A 14,673-nucleotide genomic window follows, 5' to 3' on the forward strand; every position below is an offset into this window, starting at 1 on the left:
TTGAGAAAATGCCTTACAGCTGGATCTCATGGAGGCATTTCCCCAACTGAAACTCCTTTCTCTGTGATAACTCCAGCTGTGTCAAGTTGACACAAAACTAGCCATACAGGATCCTTAAAATTTTACATACTATGTCCAATTTATAATTTTTTGAGTTTGTTGGGAGTTTCATACAGTGTGCATTTTGGTCATATTTAGTCCCATTCCCCAACTTCTCTCATACGTATCCCACTCTTCCTTTCTACAGTTGGGTAACTGTGATCTTTTCTATTCATTTGGAGACTCATGGATTGTGCTGCCTACCTCAGTGTCCCGAGTTAGATACTGTCTCACAGAATACTACATAGTTCTGGATTCTGCCTATTTAACAATCATAAAATTATGTTTCCTGTGGAAATTGCTTTCAGATTTTCTATCTTTCAGTTGAGATTTACCAAATTTTTATAAGTTTAAATGTAATGATGCATGCTAATAAAAAAAAAAAAAACAGTGATGATAATGGAAAACCTGTGCATGAATATAAATGTTTAACTTTAATGACATAGCTTAATTTTCATTCTTATCTAGTAATAAATCATTAATTCTTTAGAGAGGATAATGTGTTGGATTTGTGGTGAGCAAGAAAGAGAATTCTTTTCCATGATAGTTGGTTACTGGCTAGAGAAATTTAGCATCTAGACAAAGTGGATGAACTTAACTGGAGCTAGTGTTAGACTTGGGGAATGAAAGATTAATAACTTTTCAAGATTAAAACCCAAGATTCCATTTTGTGGGGATTTTTGAAAACTAAGCCTGAGTTTTAGGTAAGCACTGAGATCTCATAAAAAGTCACAGATACTGTGTTGAGTCTCTTCAGGCAGTCAGTTGAAGCTATGTGGACTGTTTGCTTGAGAAATATCTGATGTACGTAGAATAAGCCAGAATTGCAGGGTGAATGCAATTTATTCTTTTATTCTTTAAATATTCACACACTGTAGTTTGCTATTCTTTGGTGAGCTGATAATGACGATTTGTATTCCCAGAAGCGGTGGAGATCCATTTTCTACTTCACTGTAGTCTTAAGGTACTATTTAAAAAATTATTTCTAAGAGTCGCCTTTCTATGTACTGTAACTTTACAACTTCTATTTTGGTTTTCATGTTTCAAATTCGAAGCACTACCTTTTCTGCTTATGCATTTATAATGATTTGGTTTCCAAGTGATTCATAGACCTATAAAGTATCATTTCAGAGAAAATCTTCAAATATTTGGTCTATGGAAAGTTGTATGCCTTCTGTTTTTAAAGAGAAATCAAGAAGTAAAATTATGTTCAGTAAACAAATTCAAGTTCTATAAGTGAAAACTTATGAAACACTACTATGCTCTGATTAACACTTATTTGCTATGTTATGTCTTCTGTTTTGTTTTTCTTCCAGTTATCTTTGAATTTTATCTCGAGGGAAAAGAAATAGAAAATTAAAATATAACTGTCCTGCTTTTTAAAAATGATTTTATTTTATTTTATTTCGTTATTGTGATAAAATACCCTAACAAAAGCAATTTAGGGGGAAAAGTGCTGGTTTACAATCCCAGGTTACAGACTGATCTAGCAGGGAAGTCCTGGCGGCAGGAACTCAGACAGCCAGTCCCATCACATCCACAGGAAGAAAGAGAAGTGAATGCCCGTGCAAAGCCCCACCCACGCCCCACCCCTCTTTCATTCACTCTAGGCTCAGCCCAAGGATGCTGGTGCCACCTCAGTTAGCCTAATTCAGAATATCACTCAGACATGTCTAAACAGATCCTCATTGAGACATTCTTTCTAGGCGTCTAGATTGTATCTGACAGTTTAAATTTACTGTTACGGTAGCTTAGGGCAAGTCACTGCTTATACCACAGCAAAATTTCTTTGTGGGTTTTCCAACTAAGTATTTACAAAATCATTGATTTGTTGAAGTGCTTTAAAAATAACTTGAATAATTTAAGTAGAATTAAATAGAGTTAGATTGACAGGAAGAAATAGCTCATTATACCATTACATTTAAATATTGGTGTTAAAGGTGAGGGGTATGAGGTCTCTCCCTGTGCCAGGTTTAAGGAAAAATAGTGGTTATTGCCAATGATACCTTGAGACTTGACATGAAGCCCTCACTTTTCACAAGTTTCTTGGTAAATATTAAAATTGGTAGATTTAGTTTTCATTATGTAGATTTAGTGATTAATGTTGTTAGGACCAAACAAATAAATGTAAAATGGGTAATTTTTTTTAGTGGCAAGGAAACAAGATTTATAAATATGTTTGTAAGCCAAATTTAATGAGAGACAAAGAATCATTAATAAAAGCTATTTGAGAAAAATAAATAAATATTGGTGTTAAAATTAAGGTATTACTTAGGTTGAGGCATATATTATCATAGCATCCCTAATATCCATTACTTGGCTTTTAATCATTGGTAGGGAGTCAGGAAATATTTGTCTAAGAATACTGAATGAAAAATATTTTTATTTAGCTTTAAAAAATGTTATTAGTAGTATGTGTGCATGATGCATATATATGTGCATGTTTATTATATGTGTGATACATGTGTGTTTGTATGTATATTATGCTTGTGTATGTATGATTGTGTGTGTGTATGTGTGTGAGTGTATGTGTTTTTGTGTGTATGTGTGTGCATGTAGTGCTGTGCCTATGGAGGTCAGTGGTCAACTTTAAGGGGTAGATTCTTGCTTCCCAACTTTACAGGAGTTCTGGGGTTTGTTGTTTCACCCACTGAGCCATATCACCAGTCCTATTTTAGCTGTTCATCATCTAGGAAATTAAAGCTTAAAGGCTTTACATTAGGCTATCATGATGTCTCACGAGTAGGTTTCACTTACATACAGCTGTGTAAGAGAGAGGGACATGCAGTATAAAACCATAGAGACATTTTGCTTAGGAGTATAATGATAGAAATAAAATTCTAAAAATAGCTTTAAATCGTGCCTTAAATTTAAGTTATTAGAAGAATATTATCTGAACTTGAAAACATTTTTTTGTCTCCTCATTAACTCTGGTACTTGTTATGGGTACTGCCTTACTTTCAAAGACTACCCATGCTTAGTGTGCATCTTCATTCTGTTGTTTGGACCAGTCTTCTCCAGTTTGAAGTTTTGTTAGAGTGACTTTATTTTATTTAAAAAAAATCTATATAATCTTTATAGGTATACATTTATAACCTGTCTGCCTGTCTGCCTACCTACCTATTATCTATCTAGTCTAGACTGGCCCTCAATCCCTCTATAACTGAGGATGATATTGAACTTCTGATCTAGGATTTATAGGTATGGATGACCACGCCTGGTTGAATGTTGGGAGAACCAAGCCTTCTCACTTGCTGGGCAAGCACTCCACTAAGAGCCACATCAGAGACATTCTCTGCAATTTGATACTGTCACTTTGAAAACTTATTTCTGACTATTCCTACTATCAACGTTTAAAATGCAAAACCTATTGTTTCCTGGTCATAACTTGTACTTTAAGATACTGCTGAGATGTTTCAAAGAAAAAAAAATCACTTTTTGTTTATTTGCCTTTTAAATCATCCTGTGAGGTACACAGCTGTTTTCTTGAATGAGGACTAGAAATGAGGGAAAGAGATCATTCTCATTGAGCTTGCTTAGTTTTCCCAAATGACTGTTGTTTTTTAGAATCACAGTTCTTAAATTTGTTGGAATTCTTATTTTCTAGTAGAAATTGAGGTCATTGATTCATGACTCCAGTTTTTTTCTGCCTTCCTTTTCTCCTCCTTTCTGCTAAGGATCTTACCATGTAAGCCAGGCTGGCCTCCAATTTGTGATATTCCTGCTTAGCCTTCCAGCATGTAGGATTATAAATATGCTGCTACCCTGCCTGCCTCCTTCTGTCCGTCTGACTGTCCATCCATCTTCTGTTGATTTATTACTGGGTATCATGGACTAGCCTTGAAGTTGCACTGAAGCCTAGGCTGGTCTCAAACTTGTCATCTTCCTACCCCAGCATCCCAAGCGCTGTGACTACAAGCGTGTGTTGCCCTGGCTGTCTCTCCTTCCTTTCCTTTTCCCTGTTGTGTGACAAAACTTTTCTTGGGGAGACATAACACATGTCTATTCACCCCAGATGGGGAGCCTACATCAGACCAAAGTATGGATACTAGCAAAGTCTAACTTAATGAACCAATGAGTTTTACCGGGGTTACTCATGGAAATATGGGTGAGGGGCTACTTACAGGAGCAGAAATGATGCAAAAGATAGCAGTCTCACTAAACCCACCCACTCAACATAGAAGGCAGCTCTTTACAGCTGGGAAACCTGGAGCATACTGCACAGCCTGCAGGCAGCTCAGCAGGTTGGGGAATGTTCTTTCTAAGTGGTTGAGTTGGTTTAAACCTGTTCTAGACAGCTCCACTCTCTCTGCTTGTTCCAGGCAGCTGGTCTGGTCTCAGTCTTTGCAGTTTTTCTCCCTCTCAGAGCCTTCCTTGCAGCTTAGGTTCCTTTTGTGTGAGGGATTTTGGCTTTCATTAGAGTAGCAGGGAGGGGCAGTGAATCTGCTCAGTTTCTGGGACTTGTGAAACTATTCTGAGTTGTTTACCTCCCTGGTTAAGGAACTTCCTACAGGGTGGAATGTTTCTTTCAGTCTGCAAGAAACTTACACAGCACTTGCCCTGCCTTTTTATTTCTAAATTAGATATTTAATGCACCAAAGTTTTCTCTCAATGTGATCTGTCACATAACATTCTACCATAATTTTGTTCTTAGTTCTAAATGCTTTAAAATGTTTGTTTTGATTTTTAAAAATTTATTCTTAAATTCCTAGAAGTTCATTATTTAGGTTCTGAACATTGGACAGCTTTCTGTGTGGTAGTTTAGGGATTACCAAAGTTATATATTTACTTTTAACCTTTTCCCATCATGTATAAATATTTGGGCTCAGCCAGTCTGTCTGTCTGTGTACCTAGTGTTAATCAGTATGAAAATGAATTTCATTTTCTCTAAGATGAATATGTTATATGTATTCAACAAAATTGTAATACTGTTTTTCAGTGTCCAGAATGAGTGTAAGTAGATACTTGACTCATGGTATTTCAGAGATTATTTTCATTTTTATTTATAAGGAGTCAAAGGTTTAATATATAATCAAGTTTTACTTAGGTGAAATTTCTTCCTCATCTGAGAGTGAACTGAAGAAAAATGTATGAATTTTTAAACTGTCCTAAAATTTGGCTAAAATGCATAGTAATGGCTCCAGGAATTCGAGTTTACCACCTCTGCTCACTTGCTGATGTAGGGGAAACAAAACAAAACAAAGAAAAGTCAGAGGGAAATTTTAAGAACATTACAGTAAACTTTGCCTTGTTAATCTTGTTAACTATTTAGTCTAGTCACAGTAAGTGCATTTGCGTTAGTGTACAACCGTCACCAGCTGTCTGTCTCCAGAACTTTCTGCCTTGAAACTCAGCTGGGTGTGGAACACTCATGTGATCTCGCCACTGTGACAGGGAGGCAGGGCGATAGAAGTTTGAGGTCAATCTGGGCTACTTGAGATCCTGCCTCCAAAAACCAAGACCAAGAGCAAAAAGAACAGAGCCCTGAACCGTAAACCACTTAAACTGCTATCTATTGCCTCTGCCCTCCTCAGTCTGTCTGACAGTGAGCAGAACAAGACCGTATATTAACCTTAAAGGAGATAAGCGTGTTCAGACTCTGATATGTTCTGCTTTCACGTTAGAGAGACTGTACACTGTGGAGAAGGAGGGGCCAGCAAAGATGAAGTCACACATTAGGACCCAAGGTCACAGAGTTTAATCCAGTATTTCTACTCTTTCCTGTGTCTCAGTTCTTAAATGTTACAGAAAACTTCATAAATCTAAGCAAGAAGTTAAAGTAATTTTTAAATGATCATTGTATTTCTAAAGAATATCTTTTTATTTTATAGCTTCTGGAAGGAAATTTTGCCAAAGAAGTCAGCCATGAAATGGATGGACTTATTTTTCAGCCTATTGGAGTAAGTTCATGCATGTGTCTGTATGTGTGCATACGAATATTTGTGTGTATAAATATTTTCATTATTCACTTTAAAGGAAATGAGGTTTTCAGTATTTTCTTGTAATTCATATGGAATATATTCATTTATATTTCTGCTTATTTCCTCTTGTAGTTTGGTGTACCATTTATGTATTAGTATCTCTAAAACTTAAGTTTGCTGTAGTTGAGGAAAATTCAAGAGGTTATTGAAGAAGAAAGTAGAGAAATTGATATTTTGAGTCCTTATTCCATGAGGATGTTGACATGTTATTGGTCAGATCACACACTTGGAGCGAGCTATGATGCCCTGCAGTGTAAGCTTTCCGAGACCGTCAGCACTGATGCCGGGCTCACAGTTCTTTGCTGTGGCACTGTTTAGTCACAGTAGAGAACCTTGTTCTCTAATCGATAACTCAAGACTGCCAGTAAATTCCCATTTTGTTTACCACTCGACAACCAGTGCTGTATACAGCCATATTTATCAAAGCATGCCACATGGAATTGAGTAAGTGTCATTCAGGAAACGAGTAGAGATACAAGTAATGAATAGGAACTCGGGATAGGCTCTAACAACTTGTGTTTTAACATGGTGTTGGAATGTTCTCTGAATGTTCAAGTATAAGAACTACTGTAGGAGTTTTGTCCTATGTTGGTACACCTTCCCATTTGATACATCTTGTTCTCCTTCACTCTGTTCTTTGAAATTAGGTTTGAATTGCCCAGGAGTTACAGAGGCATCAAATTAGGTCAAAGACAAGGAACACTAGGCAAATAACACTAGTTTATATGTGCTGCAAATATACAGTAAAACATTTAATGAACATTTAGATAAAATAATGCTATGTTTTCCATGCTTCCTTGTTAAATAGAGGAGGAAAAAATAATCTTATCTTCTGAGGTTGAAGGAAGAAGAAATGAAATAAGCTAGATGCTAGGAACAGAAATTGCAGAGAATACCCTTAGGGGATGGGGTTGCATTATTTTCCAGGTTTAGTCCTCTAGAATAAAGGAAGTAGTCTAAATATAACAGTAAAAATAGAAAATCTTAGTGTTTGAAGTTCATAGTTCAGGCCCATATACATATGAAATGGCTACAGAGGAACCTGTTTTGGTTTGCCTGTGAAATGTGCCCTCCCAGCTCATGTACCCAAACAATTGGCCCCCTAGCTGGTACACAGGCTTCCAGTATTGTGGGCCCTTGAGTGGCATAGCCTGACCAGTGGTCTGGTATTCATCATAGGAAGGCCTTAACCACGTGAGGTGCTGTTAGTATAAGAACCTGACCCAGAGTTAGCTTGCTTTCTTCTTTGACTAGAATAGTGGTAGCTATGACAGCTCTTAGACAGGTAGGCCAACCTGTGGCTGCAGGGTCCAGTCATCTGCCAAGGTATGCCCAGGGCATTTCTGTGGCCCCAAAGTTTGGGTTAAAATCCCTTTTGCAATATTTTTTGTTTCATAGATAAACAGATGAAACAGTTTTGAGACCTCTGCAAATGATAGTGCTGGAGCCAAAGTCAGAGCTGTTTTTAAAGCCTCAAACATCTTTTTTTTCAGTCTCAGTCCAGATTAGGGGCTTGGTGCTCCCCTTTGTGCTGATGTTGTTCCCAAACCCTGGTTTTGAGAGGCAGCAATATCTGACTACAATTATGTACTCTTGAACATGTCTCTGTCTTTGGAGTTGGGATGTGAAGGATGGCAGCAATCCTAGTCTGAGTCGGGTTCTTTTTGCCTCCTTTTAGTTGGTTTCGGAGATAGGTAGCCTCTAATATACAAAGTTGGGTTTTTGTAGCCTATCAAAGTGTAATTCTTACAGCAGTCCCTCAGTGGCCCTCTTGAAATCTAATTCTGTTTCCGAGGCTAGGAGGAGGTCATCTACAAATGGTCCTGGAAAGGCAGGCAGGCAGTACTTAGTGCTTCTTCAAACAGGGTTGGAGAATTTTCTAAATCCTTGGGTAACCTGGTCCATGTAAGTTGCCCTCTGTAACCTGCCTCTGGGTTTGCTCACTCAGAAACAAAGATGAGTTGACTCACTTCTGCCAGTGAGGCCCGAGACTGTGCACATCTGTTTCTTTAAAAGAATCAGATTCATGAGAGTATCTGGGTTTGGAACTGTGGAGTGCATGGAGTGGTCTTGGCCCGACCCTCTTATTTACTTCCTTAGATCTTGTACAGGTCTATAGTCGGAGGTCCCAGGCTTCTTCACAGGCTTGAGAGGTGCACTGCAGGGTGACTGGCGGGGCGCTAGGATACCTGTCTTTCTAATCTAGGAAATATGGACTGCAGCTCCACTTTTTGTTCCTAGGGTCAGTGGGTATTGCTTAATCTGGACAGGGGTAGATGAACTGGTTAGTCGAACAATTATAGGAACTTGGTGTTGGACCAGTCCAAGGGAGTATGGTTGTTCATATCCTTGGGAATCTTTGTTGTAAATCTGAGAGATTGTCCAACTGTATATTTTGGTTGAGGACAGGACTTTCAGCTATGAGATACTCCTTTGACAGAGGGCAAGACACCAACATTTTGCAGGGTAAAGTCTATCAGCTTCTCATTGTTAGAGAAGTTGTTGCTGACTCTCAGTTTATGTAAAATATTTCAACCCAAACAGTGGTAGGGGTGATCAGGCATGACCAAGAGCAAGTGGGTTATCTTCTTTACTAGGTAGATGGAATAGGTAGTGGTCCAGGGCTTCCTGTTGTACCTTGGACTGCAATCTTTTGATCGGTCAATTGGCCTAGGGGCTTCTGAAGGGCTGAATATGTCAACCTGGTGTCTATAAAAAAAGTCAGTTGCTTTGCCTCCAGCTTTCAATATTACCTTAGGCTCCTGGGGGATTAAAGCATAGGAGCCTGGGTCCTGCCACCTTTCCACTTCATTTTTCCAGTGTCTTTTCTTCTTGCAGTAGACATTGGTCTTCCTCTGATGGTGGTCTGCTTGTCTTCTGGCCTGCTTCTGCACTAGACTGGCTTATTGTCTGGGTTTTTTCTTTTAGGTCTGCCTCTATGGCCCTAGTATGTCTTTGTTAAACACCGCTTGGGCTACCTATAGCACCTGGGACCTATCTATAGCTTGAAATCCCTCTAACTTTTGTAATTCTTTCTAATATCTGGGACCAGCTGAGTGACAAAGACAATGTTGAACACCCACCCACTCTCCAGTGCTTCTGGCTCTATTGGGCATATATGCATGGTCAACCTCTAGAAGATGCTCTAGGAACACAGCAGGATGATAGGAGGTCTCCTGTGCAACTTTACTTGTGGGCTTCCACACTGTTGCTTGGAACCCAGCTTGAAAGTCCAGCAGTAGGCTTCTAGTGCTCCCTTTCTTGGGTCAGTGTTAGGATCCCAATGGGGTTGATTGGATAGAAATGTGCTCTAATTGCAGTAAGCATTATTAGCCAGAGATCCCCCTTCTGGACACAGGACTGCTTTCTTAGCTTCCAGCTTTATAAGATCCCTTCCTTCTAATCTGAACAGAGTGACCAGTAACTTGGCAATCATCCCAGGTGGGCTGCTGGGTATAGAAAACAGTCTTGAGAGAGATTAGTGCCTACAGCTTCTCAGAGAAATGGGGTTCTGGGACTTAGAGTTTTACAGGTCACTGGTCTAGAAGGGGACATATATCATAAATGGGTGTAGGGCTTCTAGCTGGGATCCTTTGGCTCAAAAGAACTGAGTCTAGAGGTCTTGCTGGAGGAAAATAATAGCAGCAACTGCTGGGGTCTAGGTTGAATAGGGCACTCAAAGGAATCAGGAATGGTAGTTGAGACATCTGCTGGATTTAGGGAAGGACATAATTGGAGCCATTGTGGATAATGTGGAGGAGACACATACTTGGGGGAGGCCTTTGTAGGAGAAGAACAGGAAAAGGTCTCTGGGGTCCAGACTTGTGATGGGCTCTCCCTTTGTTCAGGGACATAGTGTGACAGTAGGTCTTCCTCCTTTGGGTCACTGGATAGAATTGTTGTTGCTTTTCCCATTGGGGTTTAGCTACCAAAACCTTGGTACCAGCTTTAAGCTAACCTATGAAGGAGGTTGTTGCAATAGACTTAACCAAGCATCTAGGGAGGAAAACTGATCCATGGTGGCCAGGCTTTCCTGTGATCACTAGTCATACTGCTCGTTATCTGCCTTTATTATATATGCCCACAGACACCATTCAATGTCACAAGAAGGCTGCTTTAATTCATAAAGGGTCGGGTCGGAAGGTGTTCTTTCAAAAAATCAACTCCTTTAGTTTGCTTCCCTGTCTTTATTTGCCTCCTGGAAATAGTGAGGGAAACACTCCAAAGGAGTGAGCTGTTCACAAGCAGAAGTGCCTGCAGTTTCACTTTCTGGATTTTAATTCATAATGACAAGTAACATACACGATCAGAAGAGACAGAGGCAGATAGGACAGGAACAAACAAAAGCAATAAAAGAGGTGGGCACCTCTGGAGGTGACCAGGTGACTCACTGAAGAAAATTTAGACTGAGATGTCAGAGGGGTCTGCAAGCATTAAGTTCTCTCCTAGAATCCTGGAACATGTCATGTTGTACACCCTCTAGAAGGGAGCCCAAGCTGAGACCTGAGTGCTGGTCAAACTGTTGTGGACCTCCAAATGTTGCAGGGGTAGTGACTCCAAAGACTCCAACATGACCATCCGTTCTTATTGAGAGTCAGCATTAAGCTGCTGATGTCTGCCCAAAGAGAAACACTTCTCACAGAGTAGCCTCAAATGCATTTTACTGGGAGCTTTTAAAGGGAAAGAACACAGGAAAAACTTCATCCTTGTTGGCAGTTGTAGGGGGAAGTAAAGGAATCGAGCATCAAACATAATTGGCTAGACATTTCAGCCCCAAGTTTCTACAACAGAGCTGGGTGCTTTCCCATGGGACTTTTTTACTGTGTGGGGAGTAAGGAGGGATGTTTATTTCAGGTTAAGCTAATGATGGCTCTGTCTGAGAGAAGATTGAGGAACTTTGTCCCATCACACAGCTAGCCCCAAATAAGCTAAATTAGCCTTTGGACCTGCGGTATTTCAGTCTTTTCCTACTACTGGGTTTCCAATCAGTCTGTGTAGACACAGCTTTTTTCAGGAGTTTTCATTAGCACTTTCCAAGTACCACATTTTGTATATGCAGGTGTCCAAATGGTATTAAATATCATAAGGTCCCTTGTAGCTAGGAAATCTCATTCCTATGATCTGATGTAGTTGAGACTGAGTAGTGGGTAGAATATCAGTTTTCAGGAGAGAGGAATAACTGGTAAAGGCTATTAAGAAAGAAACTCATGCATCCTTTCAGACTATTAGCCAGAATGATCCAGTTCCTATTTGAATTTTTCATACTCTGTATCTAACATAATATTTATATATGAAAAAGGATTATTATATCTAAAACTGAGTAGTTAAGAATTCAGATTGGCCTAATGAAGTAAAAAGGTTTAACAGATGAAAACATGTATTTAAAATAACCAAGATTTACATAGGTTTAAAAACTAGATTGCTATGTTTTCCCCTGTATTTACAGTTATTTATAGTCGATAACCTATCTTATTAATATTTAAATGGTTGTAAACAGGAGTTTGGAAGGAGTCACTGTACTATTATCACCCCCCCCACCTTCTATTATTGGAATACACATTGTTTAATATTTTTATCCTGACTATCTGGAGAGCATTTTGGATACTAATTAAATAAAAAAAGCATGAGTACTTAAAGCATAAAACATGATATTGTTATTAGAGATGGATGTCTTTTGTATGATTTGAATGAGAAGCATTAACTCAAACCTTTGGTATTTCTAGCTAAGACTAAATGTAGTTTAATTTAAAAACTAGATTTTTTTTTTCGTTTAAATTGTGGTGAATGAGAAACACACACGCACACGCACACGCATACACACACACACACACCTACCTACCTACCTACAATGAAAACACTTGAATCTTGAATCTTTTAAACTCTTGTTTTGAATAAGATAGAGTTTAAGGCAAGCAAGCAGCCATAGCAAAATGGCTTGATTCAGTGAGAGCATATAACATTTTCATTTGTAACTTCGTTAAGACCAAAATTATTTATTATTTTATCACTTAGAAATATACTAGGTCGGATATTAAATATCAAGAAAGTTTTATAATCTAGGTGTGAGTTAGAAATACTTGGATATAATCCTGATCTTTTAATAAAAATGAAGTCTTTGGTGTGGTAAACTCCTTCTCTCCTCTCATTGAGGAAATCATCTGTTTTTTTTTTTTTCTTAATATTTGGTGGACACATTAATTTTGAATTTTTGTTATAGTTAAAAGTATTTTACAGGGATGGAGAGACGGTTCAGTGGTTAAGAGCATTGACTGTTCTTCCAGAGGTCCTGAGTTCAATTCCCAGCAACCACATGGTGGCTCACAATTATCTATGATGGGTTCTGATGCCCTCTTCTGGTGTGTCTGAATACAGCGACAGTGTACTCACATATATAAAATAAATAAATCTTTTAAAAAAAGGAAAGTATTTTACAATATCATGTTTTATTTATTTATCCAGTAGACCAAGTTTTATAAACAAATTTATATATTTGTTCTTTGAAACAAGCTTTTCAATTACTAATTTAGTAAGAATATTTTAAATAAGCCTGACTCTTTAAAACTTTCTTTTAAATGGTTAAAACAGTGACTGCTTATTAAAAAGAGAAAGACTTTGTCCAGTAGGGAAACATAAAATGCTGAAATTTAACCTGAGGCTTTTTTAGAATTGTTATTTGTTTTTTCCCCCATTCAAACATAATTTACTTTGATTTTTGGCTAACATTTTAAAATTAATTTTTAGTCGTTTTTATATAATATATTCTGATGATGCTTCTCCTCTTTCCCAGGTCCTCTCAGATTCTCCTCTCCTCTCTACCCACCCTATCCAGCACCTCTCCTTCTCTTTCTCTCTCTAGAAAACAAACACTAGAAACTCACATACAGAACAGAAACCTTACAAAAGACTGGATCAAAAACAATAAACAGTGCCCAAACAGGGCAATACGACATAAAATGTCTACAAAAATACCATCGAGTTTGTTTTGTGTTAAGCATGTACTGCTGGGTGTAAGGCCAACGCTGAAGTGTGGTTAATATACCCAGTGAGACTCCATTGGAGAAAAACACTTTTTCCTTTGTAAGCAGGTGTGAATTGCAGACAGCTTCTTCACTAGGAATGCTTGCCTGTGTCCACTTTCTCCTCTCATTGCTGAAACTCTGTCTGGCTTGAACCTGTGCAGTGCTATCCCAGGCTCTGAAAGTTCATATGTATATCAATCCTGTTGTGTCTGGAGGGCACTATTTTCTTGGAGTCATCCATCTCCTCTGGCTTCTTAAAATCTTTTTGCCTCTTCTTCTACATGGATCCCTGAACCCCTAGGAGAGGAGTTTGTTGAAGATATCCCATTTCTGTCTGAGTGTTCCAAAATCTCTTAATCTCTCCACATTGCCCAGTTGTGGAGTTTCTGTGTTCCCATCTACTGCAAGGGGAAGCTTCTGTGATGAGGGCTGAGTGAGGCAGTGATCTGTGGGTATAGCAGAGTGTCATTAGGAGTCATTCTATTGCTACTACTTCTTTAGCAGACCAATACATAACACTTGCTTTTCTCCTAGGCCTATGGCCTATCCAGTCTCAGGTTCTTTGCCACCTAAGGCAGTGTCAGGCATAGGTTCTGCCTCATGGAGTGGTCCTTCCAGTCAGATAGTGGTTGATTATTCCCCAACAACATACTGTTGTACCAGTGTATCTTGCAGGCAGGGATGCACTTGTAGATGGCAGGGTTTGTAACTGGGTTGATGGTTACTTTTCTCATTTGGTGCCATGCAGCGTACCTTCCAGCACCGTGAGAACTAGTAGTAGGGGTGAAGCCTATATACAGTTAGGTACCAGCTTGACTTCTCTGTGGTCAGTGAGGTATGAAGGTGTTATCTATAGCAATATGTCTTTACCATTAGTTTGTGGAGAGTGTAACCAAGGGCCTTGGCAATAGCCTGAGATGTTTGAGGGTTTCCACGGGGCCCCTTTGGTCAGTGGCTTAACTAGATATAACCCATTCCTGTCACTGGAGAGTTCACATGGTGAAAGATGTCTAGTTGGGGCATTGTCTCCCCTGTTATTTTGGACCCTGTTTAGATGTGTTAGAGTTTCTGTTGCTGTGAAGAGGCACCATAACCATGACAACTCTTATAAAGGAAAGCATTCAATTGAGGCTGGTTTAGAGGTTTAGTCTATTACTATTATGGTGGGATTAAACAAAGTTTTTTTTTGTTTCAAGTTACTTTTTGGTAAACATTAGTAGGAACAAATCACTACTTAAGAGGAACTGTTCTAGAAAATCAACCCTTATTCTTATCTCAGATATTGAATTGGTTTTAAACTTTGTAACTTTTATATTATTATTAATGTAGGTATAGCCATATCCTTTTTAAATAATCTTTGCAACATACTTTAATTTTTTGTTTGTTTGTTTTTTGTTTTTTGAGGCAGGATTTCTCCGTTTAGCCCTGGCTGTCCTGGAACTTATTCTGTAGACCAGGCTGGCCTTGAACTCAGAAATCTGCCTGCCTCTGCCTCCCAAGTGCTGGTATTAAAGGTATGTGCCACCACTGCCCGGCTACATACTTTAATCTTAATACTATTATTACCATTACAA

The 14,673-nt window shown here is 38.7% G+C and overlaps 1 protein-coding gene across 5 annotated transcripts in view; it reads left to right on the plus strand.

The window, feature by feature from the left end:
- Positions 1-14,673, plus strand: part of Rngtt (RNA guanylyltransferase and 5'-phosphatase) — a 192,315-nt gene that overhangs the window by 63,139 nt on the left and 114,503 nt on the right. For all 5 annotated transcript variants that reach the window (XM_017320189.2, XM_006537889.4, XM_006537890.3 and 2 more), the window contains one exon: positions 5,931-5,999. In XM_017320189.2, coding sequence (XP_017175678.1) covers positions 5,931-5,999 — 69 coding nt within the window. The remainder of the gene's footprint in view (positions 1-5,930; positions 6,000-14,673) is intronic.

The sequence above is a fragment of the Mus musculus genome, chromosome 4 (assembly GCF_000001635.26).
Source record: "Mus musculus strain C57BL/6J chromosome 4, GRCm38.p6 C57BL/6J".
NCBI lineage: Eukaryota > Metazoa > Chordata > Mammalia > Rodentia > Muridae > Mus > Mus musculus.